The sequence below is a fragment of the Neolamprologus brichardi genome, chromosome 14 (genome assembly GCF_056152115.1).
Source record: "Neolamprologus brichardi isolate AB-2024 chromosome 14, ASM5615211v1, whole genome shotgun sequence".
Classification (NCBI taxonomy): Eukaryota; Metazoa; Chordata; class Actinopteri; order Cichliformes; family Cichlidae; genus Neolamprologus; species Neolamprologus brichardi.
In genome coordinates, this window is record NC_142117.1 from 8,312,910 (window position 1) to 8,329,988 (window position 17,079).

The following is a 17,079-nucleotide window of genomic DNA, read 5'->3' on the forward strand; positions in this document are numbered from 1 at the left end:
TAGCAAAGCCATGTTAACTGCTTGAATAGGTTTAGCAAGAGAAATAAAACATATTTTGCTTCTTAATTTAAAAAAACAAAAAACAAACAGTCACAGCATTTCCACAAACTGGTCGACGTTTTTATTACTGATTCAACCTTGTACAGTACTGTAACAAAAACCAAAAAGAAAATCGTGATGCTGAATACACACTTTTAAATGCTTTTATTAAAATGAATTTAATAGTTGGCGGGGAAAACATGTGAAGTACTGATGAGGATTTTGCAGGATTTTAGTCATTCATTTGCTGATGTTGAACAGGTCCCACTTTATAAACTGGCCTCAGGTCAGTCAAACAGCTGGTTCAGTACATATGGGAGAGATGGATCAAAATTGGAGCAATGAGGAAACCATCTTTATGTAGAGAGGATGAGGTCCCAGTATACCAGTCCAATTAACCAGACCCTATCCATCCATTTTTAATGATTGCTAGAGCTGGGCTGCAGACGACAGATGAAGAAAGACAGGCCTGTCTAGCCCTTTTCCAGCCATGCAATGAACAACTAATTATAACAACTGCCAAGAGCCATGGAGGGCTACCCTTAGAAACACGAGAAAAGGCCAGTGAGGACGGGTGCAGTCTAGGTTTCATAGTTAGGGTTCTTGCGGAGGATGACAAAGCCCTCCAGGATGGGCGTGACGGGCAGGTACTCCTCTGTGGCCAGCTCTGCCCTTTCTCCATGAGCCAGCAACACTGGCGTGGTGTGAGTCTGGAAACCTGTGATGGCCTTAGGCTTACCTGCCTGGCCCACAACATCCACAGCCTGTAGACAGGTCAGAGAAAACTGTGTTAAACAACCATGTCCATTTTTTGGCTATTAAATTACATACCATTCTCCACCACGCTTCTATTCTTAAACATTTTTATTTCCCTGAAAAAGAGCTGTTAAAGTTCTTCTTGCTTTCAGCAACTCTCAGAGAGAAAAAAAAAGGACAGCAGAACCTGTTCAGGAGGGAATTAATTACATGGGTTAGTAGGATAGGTAATCTCATCTTTCTCTGAACACAGTTTGAAACTTTATCTGTGGTGCTTTGTGTTAGGGAGAAAAGATGGAGTCAATAAGCTCTGCAGACTTAAATTGTCTCAAATAAGTTATCCCAGGCTTTACCTGTCCAACTCTAACAGACACAGGCAGCGGTCGGAGTTCCTCATCGAATGTGACCAACATACGTGGCTGCATGGCTGCTACCAGGCCATAGAGAATGTAGTGAGATTTTCCCAGGATTACTGTAATGCACACAAGACACGAGGGGATGTTAGCACAGGAGACTCTCGGTTCAAAAGAACTTTCAAATTACTGACTAATAATGGATGTGTGCAGCTGAGTGGGAGAAAATTAACTCACTGTTCTTGACGTCGAGGAAGGAGACGAGCACAGTGAGCAGTCCCGCCACGGCAACCTGACTCATCAGCTGCCTGTCGCTATGGTAGGGACAGAGTGTGAGTGTGCCTTTGCCCAGGTGAGTCAGACCCTGCAGAGGCAAACACGGCAAAAAGTCAATAATTACTCTAACACACACACGCAAGGCATGCGCATACACACAAACACACACGCACTCACACACTTTTCCAAAAGTTAATTTGTGTCTTGTACAGGGTTCTTTTTGTTTTGCCACCCACCTGAGCCAGTCGGACCATGAAGAGATTATTGGGATCTTTGGCATGATATTGTGCCAGCTGCCGCAGCATGGCTGCCAGTCGGGCATTATTTGTGCCTGAGGAAATGGAAAAAATTAAGAGCTGTTAAACTTGTAAAGGGCATTGACACCGATGGCACTCTCAGTCGAGGAGGCATTGTGCTCCATTGAAAATGCCAACTAAGTAACATGTACCTTCAAGCATTCTGTGAAATTTTTAGTGAGAAACTTTAGTCCAGTTAGTTTTTCGGATAGCTGGCACATTAGCGTCTTAACCAATTAGCATGGTTCTGCAGTACTTTGAGCAAGATAATGAACCAGTCTATGCAAGCTGGGACATCTTTAACTGCTACATGACGATGTAGCAGTGTAGTTAAAGATGTAGTTAAAGATTGAGCCACACGTTTTAGCTGGATTTAAAATACAAGTTTGTTATGAATAATATGGTGAAAGGCTTGAAAAGAAAATATTTGATGTCTCATGAATTGAATGCATGAATTCAACTGCACTCAATTTTAACTGCTTTCTGTATTTTTCTTCATTTTGGACCAGTTTATTATTCTACTTATAACTGAATTGACTAGGAAATTAGCTACTAGGAAAATCCCTTGGACACAGCAGCATTGTTTACAAATAGCCAGCACAGGAAGAGATCCTAGTTCTAAATTGATCTATGATCTCAGTAAACATTTCGAAACTGGGTTTTTGGTTACTAATTTGACAGTCAAAATGTCAAGTCTTACTTAATGCAAAAAGATGCTTATTTTGTAAAAGGAGTCTCATTGTAGAATGAAAATAAAATGCACAGCAAAGCAGGCTGAGGGCTAGGCAGCTTTCTGTAATTTCTTTAAGTAGTCCTCAGGAAATGTTCCAGGCTTCTTTAAGGCTCTGGGGAGGCCAGTCCATGACTAACAGTGTGTTTTTCTATCCAGATGTGCCGCTACTGCATCAGCAGTGTGATTTGCATCATTATCATGCTGAAAATGTATGCTGTTTCCAATCAAATGCTTTGTAGTTGCTATTGCATGGTGGATAAAAACCTGACAGTACTTTTCAGTGTTCATAATTACATCAATTTTGACAATATCTCCATCAGCACTGGCTGAAATGAAGCAACCATGACAGAGCCTCCACTGTGTTTCATAGGTGGTTGTGGATATTCACAGCTGTACCTCTCTCCTGCCCTCTTCTGTACACATTAACAATTTGAACCAAAACCTTCAAATTTAGATTCATCCCTCGATCAGACCTGTTGCCACTTTTAAGTCCAGGTCTTGTGTTATTTGGCATATCTCAGCCTTTTCTCCTTGTTCTCTTCCCTTAAGAAATGCTTTTTGATAGCTACTCTTCCACTGAGATCATTTTCATTTCTAATGACACAGATGACGTAGTAGGTCGAGGTCCCAGATGTATCTCTCAGCTCCTCTATCAATTCTTTGCTGATTTTTCCCCCCCTATTTGTTAAGGACATGATTTTCAGATACTATTCATTTACTGTAGATAAAACAAAAAATAGCAGGCGTTTAAACTATCTTTCACTTGTCCAGTTTCCAGAAATTATTTAAGGATGATAATATTTAGGATTGGTGTTATTAAAATAACATTCCTTTGAAAATGGTCAGGTACAAGGCCTGAACAGAAAATGAGTGACAAAGCAGCCAATGGCCAAAGAAAACTCTTCAGAAAGCTGGAGAACTATTGCTCAAGATCATTTTAAAGTTTCTTTGGAAGCGAAATATCAAGAAATGAGGGGCGGCTCAATATTTTAGCAAAGTACTGTATAATGGCAACCATTGTTAGTTTTCATGATTTCATATTGTTCCTAAACTTACCACTGCCCACCATGCCCATGGCAAAGATGGAGTTGTGGGAGACCTCGGGGTCAGCATCATGGGAAAACTTGCTGAGGGTGTCCAAGATGTTCAGACGCGGGTTAGACACAGAAATGAGCGCAAGGGCCAGGGGCACCGCTCGCCTCAGGGTGGGCTCACCGTAACGCAGCTGATAAAATGCAAAGAAAGAAAATGAAAGATCATGACAGCATAAATCAGGAATATACAGGAACAAAAATGTGTTTCTAAATATATGAATTGCCTACTTAGGCTGCTGCACCCTTGTATACAAATGACAGAAAGGAACTCTTTAAGAATAAGAAGGAGAAGGAGGAGTGATGTGAGGGAGAAGAATCAAATGCAGAACAGAAGTCAGTGCTGACTTCATTTTTGAGAAAACATGGATTTTTCTCACAGAGATGGTGAGATAAGGCAACAAAGCATTCAGCAATGAAACTGAAAAGATTCACTGCCAGTAAAGTAGTGTAACTGACCAGGTGTCCAAATGTTCGCAGCGCCATCTCTGAGCCAATCTCCTCTCCCATGGCAATAAGGGCAATGCCAAGAACAGCCACACCCTGATGGAGTAAACAAAGTATTCAAGGTTTTTTTTTTTCTTCTACCCATGTAGGAAAACAGATAAATAAAAAGAACTGATGTATGATTATAAGGACTACAAGTCTGTCCTTACTTGGTGGGAGCCCATGTCAGCAGCAGTCTCCTTCTTGTCTTTGTCCTTCTTGTCCTTCTTATCTTTGTCCTCCTCTTTTTCCTTCTCCTTGGCTTCATAATGCTCACTGCAGATGTGGAGAAGCTGTTGCACCTTTAGCACATTACCAGATCCTGGACAGAAGAGGAGGAAATTATAGCAGAGAAATATAACTAACACAGTACATAGGTCTGCAGTAGGTGTGTGGTAAGTCTAAAAGACTAACCTGCATATGCACAAATATCCACTAGGGTGTTGGCAAAACTGCGGAAGGGTTCAGGGACAACCTGCAGAGCTGCCAGAGTCGTCTCAATTGCCTCTCCTTTCCCTAAAGCCGATGAAATGACAGCAGTTAGAGCAGCTGACCAGGAGGAAAGAAATTATGCACTACAATAAGAACTTAAAAGATTTTATTCAGCACAAAATGATTCAGAAAAAGTTGTCAAACTTTGAGAAATTGTGCATTTTATTTTCCCGTGTTCTCCGCAAATGCATACCCAGGTGGTTTAGTCCCAAGCCCAAAGGCAGCCAGCGAGCATATGTGTCCTTCAACTCCTGTTCATTCTTCTCCATGATGGTCTGGACAATGGTGGAGGTCACATCACCATTACAAGTTCCTACTGCAATCATACCACATGCCAGTGCCGTCACACCAACCACCTGAGGATTTAAGACACACAGAAATGATACTAATCTGATCCTCCTTAAGAATAGGGAGCTATATAGAAAATGTGAAGCCATACCTCCATGCTGGATTTAGAGTCTCCCATGACGGGGAGGAGGAGAGAGAGGACATCTTCTCTGTTGGAGCCAGCATAAGCAAGACCCAGTCTGAAAAAAAGAAGAAAAGGAGCAGGACATAATGTGATTACTTAACATTCAAAGAATATAAGACAAGATATCTCTATGGATGGTTTCTACAAGCATTCTCCTCACCCAAAGATGGCTCCTATCCTCATGATGTTACTGTTGTGGAGGACGTAGTCAGACAGCAGGGCAAGAGCTGGATCACACTCATTCCTTACACCTGAGTTTACAATACCACAGGCCAGAAGGGCACCAGACTGCACAGACAAGGATGATGCATGAGAAAACAAACAAACAAAAAAACAAAAAGGTGATACCCATAGGGGTTCACTTTGTACCTCTCCCAATTCACAATAAGTCTGAGGATCACTTATGTTGTTCACAGAGTTAATTGTTAAAACCAAGTCAGTGAAGAGTGAGCTCTTTATATAACTGCCTTGCTATAAAAACAGTGCTGCAGATGCATTACAAATGTCAAAAGAGGACACTGGATATATTCAAGAGGACCTTATATACAGATCAAACTATACCTTGATGTAGTCTTCAGAAGAGTAGAGGTATTTGTCAATCTGCGTCAGACCACCATCCACATCCCACAGCAGGATCATACCCAAGGAAGCTGCAGCGCTCAACATGCCTGAAGACAGCGGGAAATAAAATGTGCTGAAGACTGCCAGAAATGCTCACAGATATATGGTTGTGAGATTGAAAGGTACCCAGTATAGCCACAGAAGCCCTCCACCTTTATATGCTGTGTGTGCTACGTGTGTTTTCTCATACCGTGGTCCTTGTTCTTGTACAGCCACTTGTTGCCATCATCTGTGAGGAGTTTATCTTGTCCAAAGGCTGCGTTCACAAAGCCGTTCACAAAAGAAGAAGCCAAGTTCATCCGGGCCGAGTCCACTTGGGAGCCACTGCCTCCAAACCCTGCCACATACAGCACAAAGGTGATGGAGCATGGGTACATTTAGATCAACTTAACAGTAAATCACAAAACACAGATCGTATCAAACTACCTCATTTTGTCTTTAATGATGTGAATGGATTTAAAAAACCAAACACCGGCCTCTTAAAGTGAACCAAGAGTGACAGATAGAGAGAGATATAGAGATACAGAGAGAGCAACAGAGAGAGAGAGAGAAGCACTTTTGCATTCAAAAAGAGGATCCAGCTTTCTGTCTGGTCCACTTCAGCTCTGATGGAGATTTTTGTGAAGTAGTCACTCTTGTGAGTCATCCAGTGACGTCACTCCCATGATTGGAGTTTTTTTGGCTCAACTCAGCTTGGGACCCAAGGTGAAGAGCTACTAAAAAAAAAAAAAAAAAAAAAAAAAAAAGGTACCTGGTACTAGATACCACCACCCAGTGGAAAACCCTAAAAACTGAGTCGAATTAAGTCAAGTCAAGCTGAGTTGAGTTGCCAACTCAGTATTAGGGGAAAAGGGGTTTAAAATTGAATCTTGTCTTGCACGCCAAAAAGCCAAGGGCTGGTCCTGTTGGTGTACTGTCATCACTCTGCAAGTATAGATCCTTCCACTTAAATTCTGAAGTTCATCACTGAAGGGTCATATAGTTTTTATGTCAGAAGATTTGTTACTAGAGCAGGGCGATATGACCAAAAATATTTATCACGATATACATTTGAAAATTTGCGATAACAATATAACTGTCTATATATTTGACACTAGACAAAATACTTTACAACTCCACAACTTTATTAGTGCAAAAAACAAACCATCAATGTATTTTCACTTAAACAAGCAGCTGTTTTTTATGTGCATTAAAGTTATATAAAAATTTAAAAGTGCAAATGCAAATTCCTTGCTGACAGTTTAATCAAAAGGCATTTCCAGTGGAAATTGGCCGACATATCCTCAGCATAACCATGTATAATATCCACAAAACTTAAAAAGAAGTTATACACACACAATACGGTAATATTATGTTGAAGCACAGTACGTATCACTCCGCGAGGCTCCTGCCTACGATAGCCGTAATGCTCCGACAATCCATCAAGCGGTGCGGGTTCGTAGCTTAGCAAAGTCGTACTAAAACATTTGACAGATTTTTGAGCGCCATGTACATAAAATTGTTTCGAGGTCAGTAAACACAACCAGAATTCATACATAAGGCACACGGGATTATAAGGGGGACTGTCGACTTTCAGAAAAATCAAAGGATTGATTTTAAGTGTGCCGTATTTTCCAAAAAACACGGTAATAACGACGGCCCGCTAGCATGCTCTACCAAAAATAGTGCTTTGTTGTGTATCTGACGGACGAAAGCCAAACCAGTTCCACACCACTGAAGTTGCAGCATTTTTACAAACCAGTTCTGGTTCATCTGTTTCATTCAACGATCCGCTTTCGCCCTTCTCATTCTCCGCCATGTGCGTATGAAAACAAAGGCACTGCACATGTGCGTTTTACCCATATTCTATCGCGATATTTCATTTTCTTATCGTTGCCCAACATTATACCGGTATTACCGTGAACGGTATGATATGGCCCAGCCCTAATTGTTACCTTCTTATTTTTCTATGTGCTGCAGTTTTGTTATGTTATTACAACCAGACAGTCCTAACAATGCTCCTCACTTTATCTACCAGTGGTGAAAGGTGAAACCAAATTGCAGCACATGTGCTCACGATACAGAGGTTAAAGCAAACCAAACTGAGACTGCTAAAAGTTTTTAAAGAATGAAAATGAGTATATCAGTCTTCAAATTGATATGCCACCTAACAGAATAGAAACAGTAAACCTTTTCACATGTACTCACTGTTGTTTTCCAGGTGTGTTTTGTAGATGTCATCTGGTACTTTGGGCTCCATGATATCCAACTGGGGAAGACAAGACAAGTTTGTTATTAATAAAAGTAAAAAGGACTGAGTCATTAGAGAGTGAAGCTGTGCTTAGGGTATAATCATCCATCTCCCTTTATGAATCATAGCCCATTATTCTTAAAGTGCCAGTGATGAGAGTCATTTTAGGCTTTTCATTCAGTGCTTTCACCATCTATTTGTCACCTACTCCAGAGGAAATTTATTCTGCCTCTTATCCTCTTTTTACAATTTTGGCACTTCATTTATCTACAGTTCATCTCAATTTAATCTTCAGCAACAACCTTTCTACAAAAAACCTCGTGTTTCCTGTTTGTATAACTGATTCCACATAGTACAGACAAACAGTTTTAATGTGGAGGGTGGTACATTGGGGCCTTTCTGGGTACCTGAATTTTGATATCAAAATCTGGGCACAAAAAGGTTTGGATACTGGAAGTTTAGATGTTGCTGACCATATCATCACATTACATACCATCATTTCTAACCCTTTGAAAAACATTTCCTCAAAGATGTTATTAATAACTGAAGTTTTGTGCAACGCAGATGACAAGTTGTTACATGATAGGATGGATCTAAATAAGCTGTCATGATGTGAAAACTGGGCAATCAAAACACTCAATGTTTGACTTGTAAATAAAAAACATAAATCTATCTTCATGAAAACCTTTTGCAGCTTTTTGTTGCCATTTAACAGTTTTATTTGTACAGTTTGATCAGAAGTTTACCGTCACTCATAATGTTCATTCATAAGGATGAACATCACTCATAATTTTGAACTTTGCTTCAAACTGTTTCTCCAGGGTGGAATGACAGCATGCATGTTTATTGATTTAAAGAAAAAATATTGGCTTCACAAGTTGAATTTATTTTTTGGGGTGATTTTTTTTCTTTAATTCATTCATTCATCTAATTTTTATGACAGTTTCATTCTAATCGATAGAGACTGAATATGAACAAAAAATCCAGCAAAAACACATTACATTGTTATAAATTGATCTGCATGTCTGAGTGATATAGGCATTTCATCCTCTCCATCCAACCAGAATTCTGGGTCTCACAGATCGGCTGTGTTTCTATGTGGTAAACAGATTACAGTCAATCTATCTTTTATTGCTACAAAGCACACTTGTGCACAGAATCAATTTCTTTCAGTCCAGCCTCTCCACCACCATTGGCAGAACAAAAAGCTGTCAAAGGACATCAGGAACAAGATTGTAGACATGCAACAGGCTGGAATGGACTATTAGACCATCAGCAACAAGTTTGGTAAGAAGGTGACAACTGTTTGTGCGATCATTCAGATACGGAAAAAAAATGACTATCAATCACCATCAGTCTGGATCTCCATGTAAGATCTTGCCTCATGGGTGAGTTTTACCAGAAGAAAGGTGGTGGATCAGCCCAAAACTACACAAGCTCACTAACAAGCTTGTCAAGAAAACAAGAAACTTGAAGAGGAGTGGGCCAAATTCCCTCCTGAGATGTGTGCAAACCTGGAGACCAATTACAAGAAATTGCCACTGTAAATGCCAACAGGTCCTGTCTTGCTTGGGGATCAAATACTTATTTCACTTATTTTCACTGGCATGCAAATCAGTTTATTTATCAGTTAACTTTTATTTAATGTGTTTTTGCTGTCACTCTCCTTTAAAATGAAAGTACCATAACTATACTAGATCGTTCATTTCTTTCTACCTGAGCAAGCTTACAAATTCACCAGGTGATCAAAAAATTATTTTCCCCACAGTTTCCAAACATCTGACCACAGCTGTATATGCAACCTTATGAGCCAGAGTGTATCCCAGCTGTTTTAGGGCTAACACATAAAGACAGACAACCATTCGCACTCACATTCACACCTAGGGCAATTCAGAGTTAACCCCACTATAAATAAAGCTGGAGTACCCAGGGAGTACGCAAACACAGGGAGAGCATTCAAACTCCACACAGAAAGACCCTGGCCTGATGGTGGAATTGAACTCAGGCTCTTCTTCCTGTGAGGCAACAGTGCTAACCACCATGCCACCCCTTTTTGAACAATTCTCAATATATTTCTTAAACCTTAAAATACATTTCTTTATAACCTCCTGTCCTACCTCTCTAGCCAGGGCCAAGAAGTTGCTGTTGAGCTGCACATTTGACATGATCTCAGTCAGGTCTTCATAGTCCTCTACATCCTCATTAAGCTCCAGGAACATGCCATGACGACCCAACATGAATGCCATCTGTTTCTGGATGACTCTGGAAACAATAAAATTACAAGGAGTTTGTGTTTAATGCACCTTATCCACTAATATCTGACTAAATGACTTTGATATACCTTAATAGAGTTAAATATATATGCACACTCAGAAATTGTGTCAGTAAGTTTTGAACCTGTGAGAACCAACATGATCATGTTGGGTCTTTAAAGTTAAAGGCAGAACTTTAAAGTTCTTACATGTCTTTGCAGGATGTGAAGATGTTTTCGACAAGCTCCACATCATTGAGCATCAGGGCCAGGCGCAGGGCTTCTGGATAACAGTTGAACTTCCTGAAGATGTTCAAGGCACATCTCAGCAGTGCCGAGTTCTCTGGCTCAGGAACGTAACTCACACAGCTGAAGAAGTGAAGCACAAAGTTAAAAGATGCTCATATTCCAGTGAAAAATCACTAATTCATATTTATACTATACAACATGCTAAACTAAACAAGGTTTGTGTAGAATAGCTCAAACACACCTGGTGAGGTAGAGGCAGACTTTGCCGTATGCGTTTTCATCAATATAGTCCTCCAGCATGTCCAGCCTCTCAATCTCCATCAGCAGGTCACATGCCTCGTGCTCAGCATTGTGGGCCATGTTGTAGGGCACAATCTCCTTCACTAGTTTCAAAAGTGTTTCCTGCTGGGTCTTATCATTCTCCTCTACCTCCTGCCATTCTTTAGCCACCTCACCTGCAAGGTGTCTGAAAGACACAGACAGAATAGTGACTCCAAACAGACTCACCAAAAAAATGAGGCAAAGGAAAATAAAAATGTTTTCCACTTATTCATCAGAAGGAAAAACACAATATCTGTCAAGCTTTTGTATAAATTCCTTTCAGTATCAAATCAACAGACTTTTGGTGCAGACACCAAACTCAAAATGCAACTAATTAGACCTCAATCACTAATCCAAAGAAATCAGTAACTAATCATTTGGGAAGTGGTTAGTACTGACCTTTGCACTTTTCAAAAAGTTCCAAATAAGTGACAAGTTTCAGTTTCATTAGCAATCAGATGGTTACATGGAACATTCTCAATTACTAGAAAGTGAGACAGTGAAAAAGTGGAGCTACAGAGCTGCTGCAAATTCTACTGTTAAAAAATGTCAATGTTGAACAGTAAAAGTACATTATTGTGAAAGATATGTAGAGCTGTGGCTGCTCATCTCTGACTGACACATAGTGGACAGCCAAGAGGCAGCACTATGCTGAAGAACACCAGGGTGAACTGAAAGTATATTTCTAGAGCTGACAGCAGCTGTTCCTCTCACTGTAAGCAAACCAAAAAACCTTAGTGAACAGAGAGCCAATTAGAGTCCTTTATGAAAACTTCAACATGTCTAAACATGTAAACCTGAACTCCTCAGTTAGATCATTCCAAAGCGGGGCCCTTTACTCAGCAGGAAAGTTGTGGCGTTCGCAGCACTCCGCTGTAACATGTCTTACCTGACGTATTCATGTCCCCAGGAGGCCAGCTCTTCCTGGGAGCCCACTAGGCGGTACTTCAAACACTCCCTCTCACCGCTCATGGTCATAGCGAGCACTGATACGACATCAGCACAGAAGCGCTGCAACAACAAACATGAACACACACTGTTTAAACCCAATACTAATGTTGGATATTTTTCAAATGACCCACAATGTAATTGAGCACTTTTAACTAGAAGTTCCATTTTAATCACACATTCATACAGCATTTCTATACACTTCCAAGTACTTTGTCTACCTCACATTCATGGCCAAATAACCCATCATGCATGTCTTTGAACTGTGGGAGGAAGCTGGACAACACGGAGGAAACCCACACAGGTACAGTGAGAACAAGTAAAGGTCATCCAAAAAGCCCCAGCGGAGGTTGAACTTGTAACCCTCATGCTAACCACTCCACCACCTTTCTTTCTTGGCTCTTGACGGAGGCGTTGCTTTTTCTCCTTCTCACTCTCCCTTCCCTTGTCTTTCCTGCTTGGCTTCTCAAGTCTTTTGTATAGTCTTGCCTATCTCTAACCCTCAGAGTCTCCCAGACTTGTTCTCTAAAATCCTAAAGAAGAATTATGGAATTTATCAACTGGTCACTTAACGAAATTGACACCCTCTCGGCGAGAAGCCGGGGCTTGGGAGAGCCCGATTGTCCTGAGGAGACGTTTGCTGGCGGATACTCGATGGACGTTGCGTCTGGTGACACTCTCGATGGAGGACATTGAACGACATCTACCAATTCAGAACCACAATAACAGAGTTCTGGCTGATTGGAGCTGGCTCGGACCTGGCTTATCGAAGAACAAGAACCGGCTACAGCTGTTCAAAATCCCATAAGGCTGGCGGACATGATCTGCAGGGCTGTGAGTACTCAGACTGTGTTTACTGAAAGCAATATGGATAAGATCCATCTTCATCTCATGCGGCCCCCCTGGCGCTAGCTGGATGCTCAAGGCAAAAGCTGACAGGAATAACAAATAATTGGGTGAAGCGACATTTTCTCTCGACTGAACACAGAACACAGACACACACCCCCCACCCCGTCCAAACGCCTTTGAAGCTTACGTTTTCTATCTTGTGAGATGTGGTGATTTATGTGCTTTGTGCTGAGGTGTTTTTTTTTTCCCTGTTCTCAAACTGATCTCCCTGTTGGAGCTCAGTCTGGGAGAGTTCTTTTTTCTCCTCGTCTTTCCTCATGTTGTGCACATGTATGTATGTATGTATGTATGTATGTATGTATATATATATATATATATATACACATACATACATACATACATAGGGTTGCAAAGGGGCGGAAAATTTCCGGTAAATTTCCGAAAAGTTTCCGGTAAATTTCCATGGTAAGTTAAGCTTGGGAATTTTGGAAATATTCCATATTGGAAACTTTCCATGGAAATAATAGGAATTATGGAAATTAATGGGAATTTAGGAGAACTAACTGGGAATATATTATTTCCAAGCATAAATATAGACAGAAATCATAAGAAAACCTCCATGCAAAATGTTTTCAACAGATATTTCAACAGATTTATTTGTAAGTACAGTAGAATAGAACACGTTTCAATAACTTGTTTCATGGATGAATAAAAACAGAAATGTTGAGTTCAATATTACCATCCCCTAACCCCGCTCATTCAAAAATGCCCCCTGTCCAAAAATCTCCACCAAGTCCCATTTAAAAGGTTAAATGAAAAATTCCACTTATCCTCCAAAACGTCCCATTAAACATGCAAATCTTCCTTCAAGCAATCCTCTTTTCTCATTTTTGCTCAGTCAATAGACTCTTCCTGGACCTCATCATCATCCAACAACATGTCCACTTCCTCAGCATCCAACTCTGAGTCTTCCTCTTTAGTGTCACTTTCCAGCCTTGTTGAGGATGGCTCTGTGTCGGGCTCAAAGAGCCGTAGGTTTGCCCGAATGCCGACCAGCTTTTCCACTCTCACATTTGTGAGCCTGTTGCGAACCTTTGTGTGGGTGTTCCCAAACAGTGACCAGTTGCGCTCGGAGGCGGCTGATGATGGTGGGATTTGGAGGAGGATGGAGGCTACAGGTGCAAGGGCCTCAGATTCACATAGTCCCTTCCACCAGGTGGCTGCATATATGTGCTGGCATGACTGCCATATTCCATCCCCTTTCCAAAGGCCTTGCTTTGTTCGATACTTTGCCAAACTGCCTAGAACTTTGCCTTTATCGAGACCCAGGTGGTCAGACATGGTTGTAATGACCGCATAGGCACCGTTGATCTCTTCCCCAGAAAGTATGCCCTTGTCACATTTGGGGTTCAGCATGTATGCTGCTGCATGCACTGGCTTCATGCAGAACTCCCTCCGCTGTTCCAATGACTTGACCACAGCTGTTTCCTCTGCTTTCAGTAGTAGGGAAGTGGGCAGAATTGTCTGGATTTCTTCTTTGAGTTCTGCAAAAAGGCACTGGACATCTGACAAGATGGCACCATCCCCCTCTATCTTCGCTATTGCTGCTGCAATAGGTTTGAGGATTTTCTGACTGCTAGATACTCTTTCCCAGAACATCCAAGATGACCTTCTTGATGTCACTGTCGATGCCTACAGACTGGGATATGGCCATCTCTTGCAGAGACTCCTTTCCCTCCAGAAGGCTGTCAAACATGATAACAACATCACCCCATCGCGTTATGCTGGGAAGCTTCAGTGTAGTACTCTTGTTCTTTTCCTTTTGCTTTGACAGAAATGTAGCGGAAGGAACTTGTTTGCCTTTAACATATTTCAGAACTTGCTTCGCTCTCTTATTCAGAGTGTCCATTGTTTTTAGTGCCATTATGTCTTTTAGGAGAAGATTTAGTGTATGGGCAGCACAGCCAGTAGTAGTTATATGAGGGTAGGTCTCCTCCACATGTGCCCAGGCAACCTTCATGTTGGCTGCGTTGTCAGTGACCAGTGCAAAAACCTTATCTGGTCCAAGGTCATTGATGATCACTTTTAGCTCATCTGCAATGTATTGGCCTGTGTTTCTGTTTTCCTTTGTGTCTACACTCTTGTAGAACACAGGCTGAGGAGTGGTGATTATGTAGTTAATAATTCCTTGTCCCCTGATATTGGACCATCCATCAGAGATGACTGAAATACAGTCAGCTTGGTCAATGGTCTGTTTCACCTTTGCTTGAACTTGACTGAACTCTTCATCCAGTAGATGAGTAGACAATGCATGTCTGGTTGGGGGAATGTATGCTGGTCAGAGAACATTCAAAAATCTCTTCCAGTACACATTGGATGTCAGCATCAGGGGTGAGCCAGTTGTATAGATTGCACGAGCGAAACACTCATCTGCGTTTTTCTGGCTAGTGTCATCCATAAAATCAAAGAATCCTCTGATGCCAGAGGGACCAGGAGCTGATGAGTGGGTATCTGACTCTGATACAGCTGAAACAGATTCATTTTCCCGTTGAGTGGAACTCCTGGCTGCTGCATGTGTTGGGGTCTTCAGGAATTTTTTTGCACCTTATATTTGAATTACATTTGTTTGTTTTTGTCAATATTATGCTAAAATATACTTTGCTCAACTATATTTAAGTTCCCTAAGAAGAGCCAACCTTCAATTTTGAAAATTCCCAGTTTATTCCCATAAATTCCCGTTAATTCCCGTTTATTCCCATAAATTCCTGTTAATTCCCGTTTATTCCCATGGAAAGTTTCTATCTTTGAAAATTCCGGGAATTTTGCAACCCTACACACACACACTCTTAGGAATCTATTCATACTAAATTCAGTCCATTTTCTGGCCAAGAGTCTCACCTTGTTCTCTCCAGGGGCCATGCCCTCATAGAGTTCTTTGAGCTTGCCATAGTGTGGGCGCAGGAATTTCAGGGGTTTAGGTACTGAGGTCATGGAGGTGGTTGAAGAGCGAATCTGTCTGCGCAGTTCTTCTAATGCAGGACGATACAATGCTGTGTTTTTCTCCTGCAAATGTAAAAAAAAAAAAAAAAAAAATTTACTTTGTAGGAATTTGTTTCATACCTCGACACACAAAGAAGTTGGAGAAATGTGAATACTCACACTCAGTCTCTCCACCATCATCTCCAAATCCTCTTGTAATTGCTTGTCTTCTTCTGACTGAAATAATATGAGGACAACATAAGAATGTCATAAATCAAATCCATAAAAATAAAAAACATGACTCCTTAAGACCTCTCAATACTGCCGATGTTGCATAACAACACAATACATTTGCTTAATAAGTGGCAACTGTTGCCAGTCAGTGAGTATTATATAAACCGCTTGTTTTGGTGCAAGCTCAATCATTCAGTTCGGAAATCCCAAAATGTTGGGATTTCTCCCACTGAATTCAAGATACTTGAATGCAAAGTCCTGTATTCAGATTTCCAAGCAGAACTCAAGATGACATTTCTTTCTGTTAAATCTTAATAAAATCTTATAAATATTCAAGCCCATCAGTATTACTATTTACATACCACCAGGCAATGCTTAAATATGAACAGGAATGTGGTTTTCTACTTTATAATAATGATTATGTGTCTACTGAATTTGTCTAACAATGAATGTATGCCTTTTAAAGCTACTGTAACATGTGGTTTACTAATAATACTATACTTTAATTGCGAGTTATATTTTTTCAGCATTTTTAATTTGTACACTTTTGTTAAACCCAATAGCGTGTAGTATGTACATTATAACTATGAAGAAAGCAAATTTAAGTAGAGTCAAATTCTGTTTGTTTGCACAAACTTCTCTAAATAAAGATGCTGAATATTCGGAATAAGAATTCGCCTGTCCATGTTTGCACTGGATTTCACTTAGCTTTTCACTAACTGTAAAATGTAAAGTCAATCTAATTAGTTCTCAGATATGATATTGCAGAATAGATGGGATTTTGCTGCGTGAGTTTCTGTGACTTCACGTTAGCTGCTGTGTCATATAGTACGTCTTCCAGTACTAGCCGAACATGCTAGCAGAGCTACATTAATGCCAGCAAAGACAGCGGACATAACAACTAGCAAGCTAACGCTAGCATACCGGCTGATGTAGGCTAGGCTAAAATTACCTAACGGAGGTTATTAGCAGCATTTTAATGGCCCACAACGTGCTAATAAGTCAGACTGGTGACATTTCACATGCTTATTAATTGCAGTCCAGTAAATTGAAGCTCGGTAGACGTCTATCTTAAATCCCACTAACTTTTGGCCTGCTCGACCATGTTGTCAAAGCGACAGTGACTAAGGCAAATTAACACGTCTGGCTCGATTACATTTCAATGAATGAGCAAAAGGCGAAAATGTACCAATTCTTGCTCCTCTTTCTTCTCTTTATCCTTCCCCGAGGGTTGCTGGGCCTTCTCCTTGTCCTTGTCCTTCTCATCAGTCTTTTCGGGCTGCTTATTCTCTTTGTTTTTTGCCTCCTCCATGGTGGTGGCTCTGTGAACTGTTGGTTAGCAAACGGAAATGTTCAGAAACCAGGAGAGCGCCTTCTTCGCTACAGAAAATCTGTCCTGGTTT

At 40.9% G+C, this 17,079-nt stretch overlaps 1 protein-coding gene across 1 annotated transcript; it reads right to left on the reverse strand.

Moving 5' to 3' along the window:
- Positions 1-90: 90 nt before the first annotated feature.
- psmd2 (proteasome 26S subunit ubiquitin receptor, non-ATPase 2) lies at positions 91-17,078 on the reverse strand. The gene is made up of 21 exons (XM_006801164.3): positions 16,866-17,078; positions 15,623-15,679; positions 15,362-15,526; positions 11,556-11,677; positions 10,587-10,811; positions 10,307-10,465; positions 9,963-10,107; positions 7,803-7,863; positions 5,806-5,952; positions 5,556-5,662; positions 5,155-5,282; positions 4,962-5,049; positions 4,716-4,878; positions 4,445-4,546; positions 4,201-4,352; positions 4,004-4,087; positions 3,510-3,678; positions 1,661-1,755; positions 1,386-1,512; positions 1,149-1,267; positions 91-803 (listed from the first exon to the last, which is right to left on the reverse strand). Exons 1-21 carry the CDS (start codon positions 16,986-16,988, stop codon positions 621-623), a joined length of 2,721 nt encoding a protein of 906 aa, XP_006801227.1. The 5' UTR covers positions 16,989-17,078; the 3' UTR covers positions 91-620.
- Between the last annotated feature and the right edge of the window lies 1 nt (position 17,079).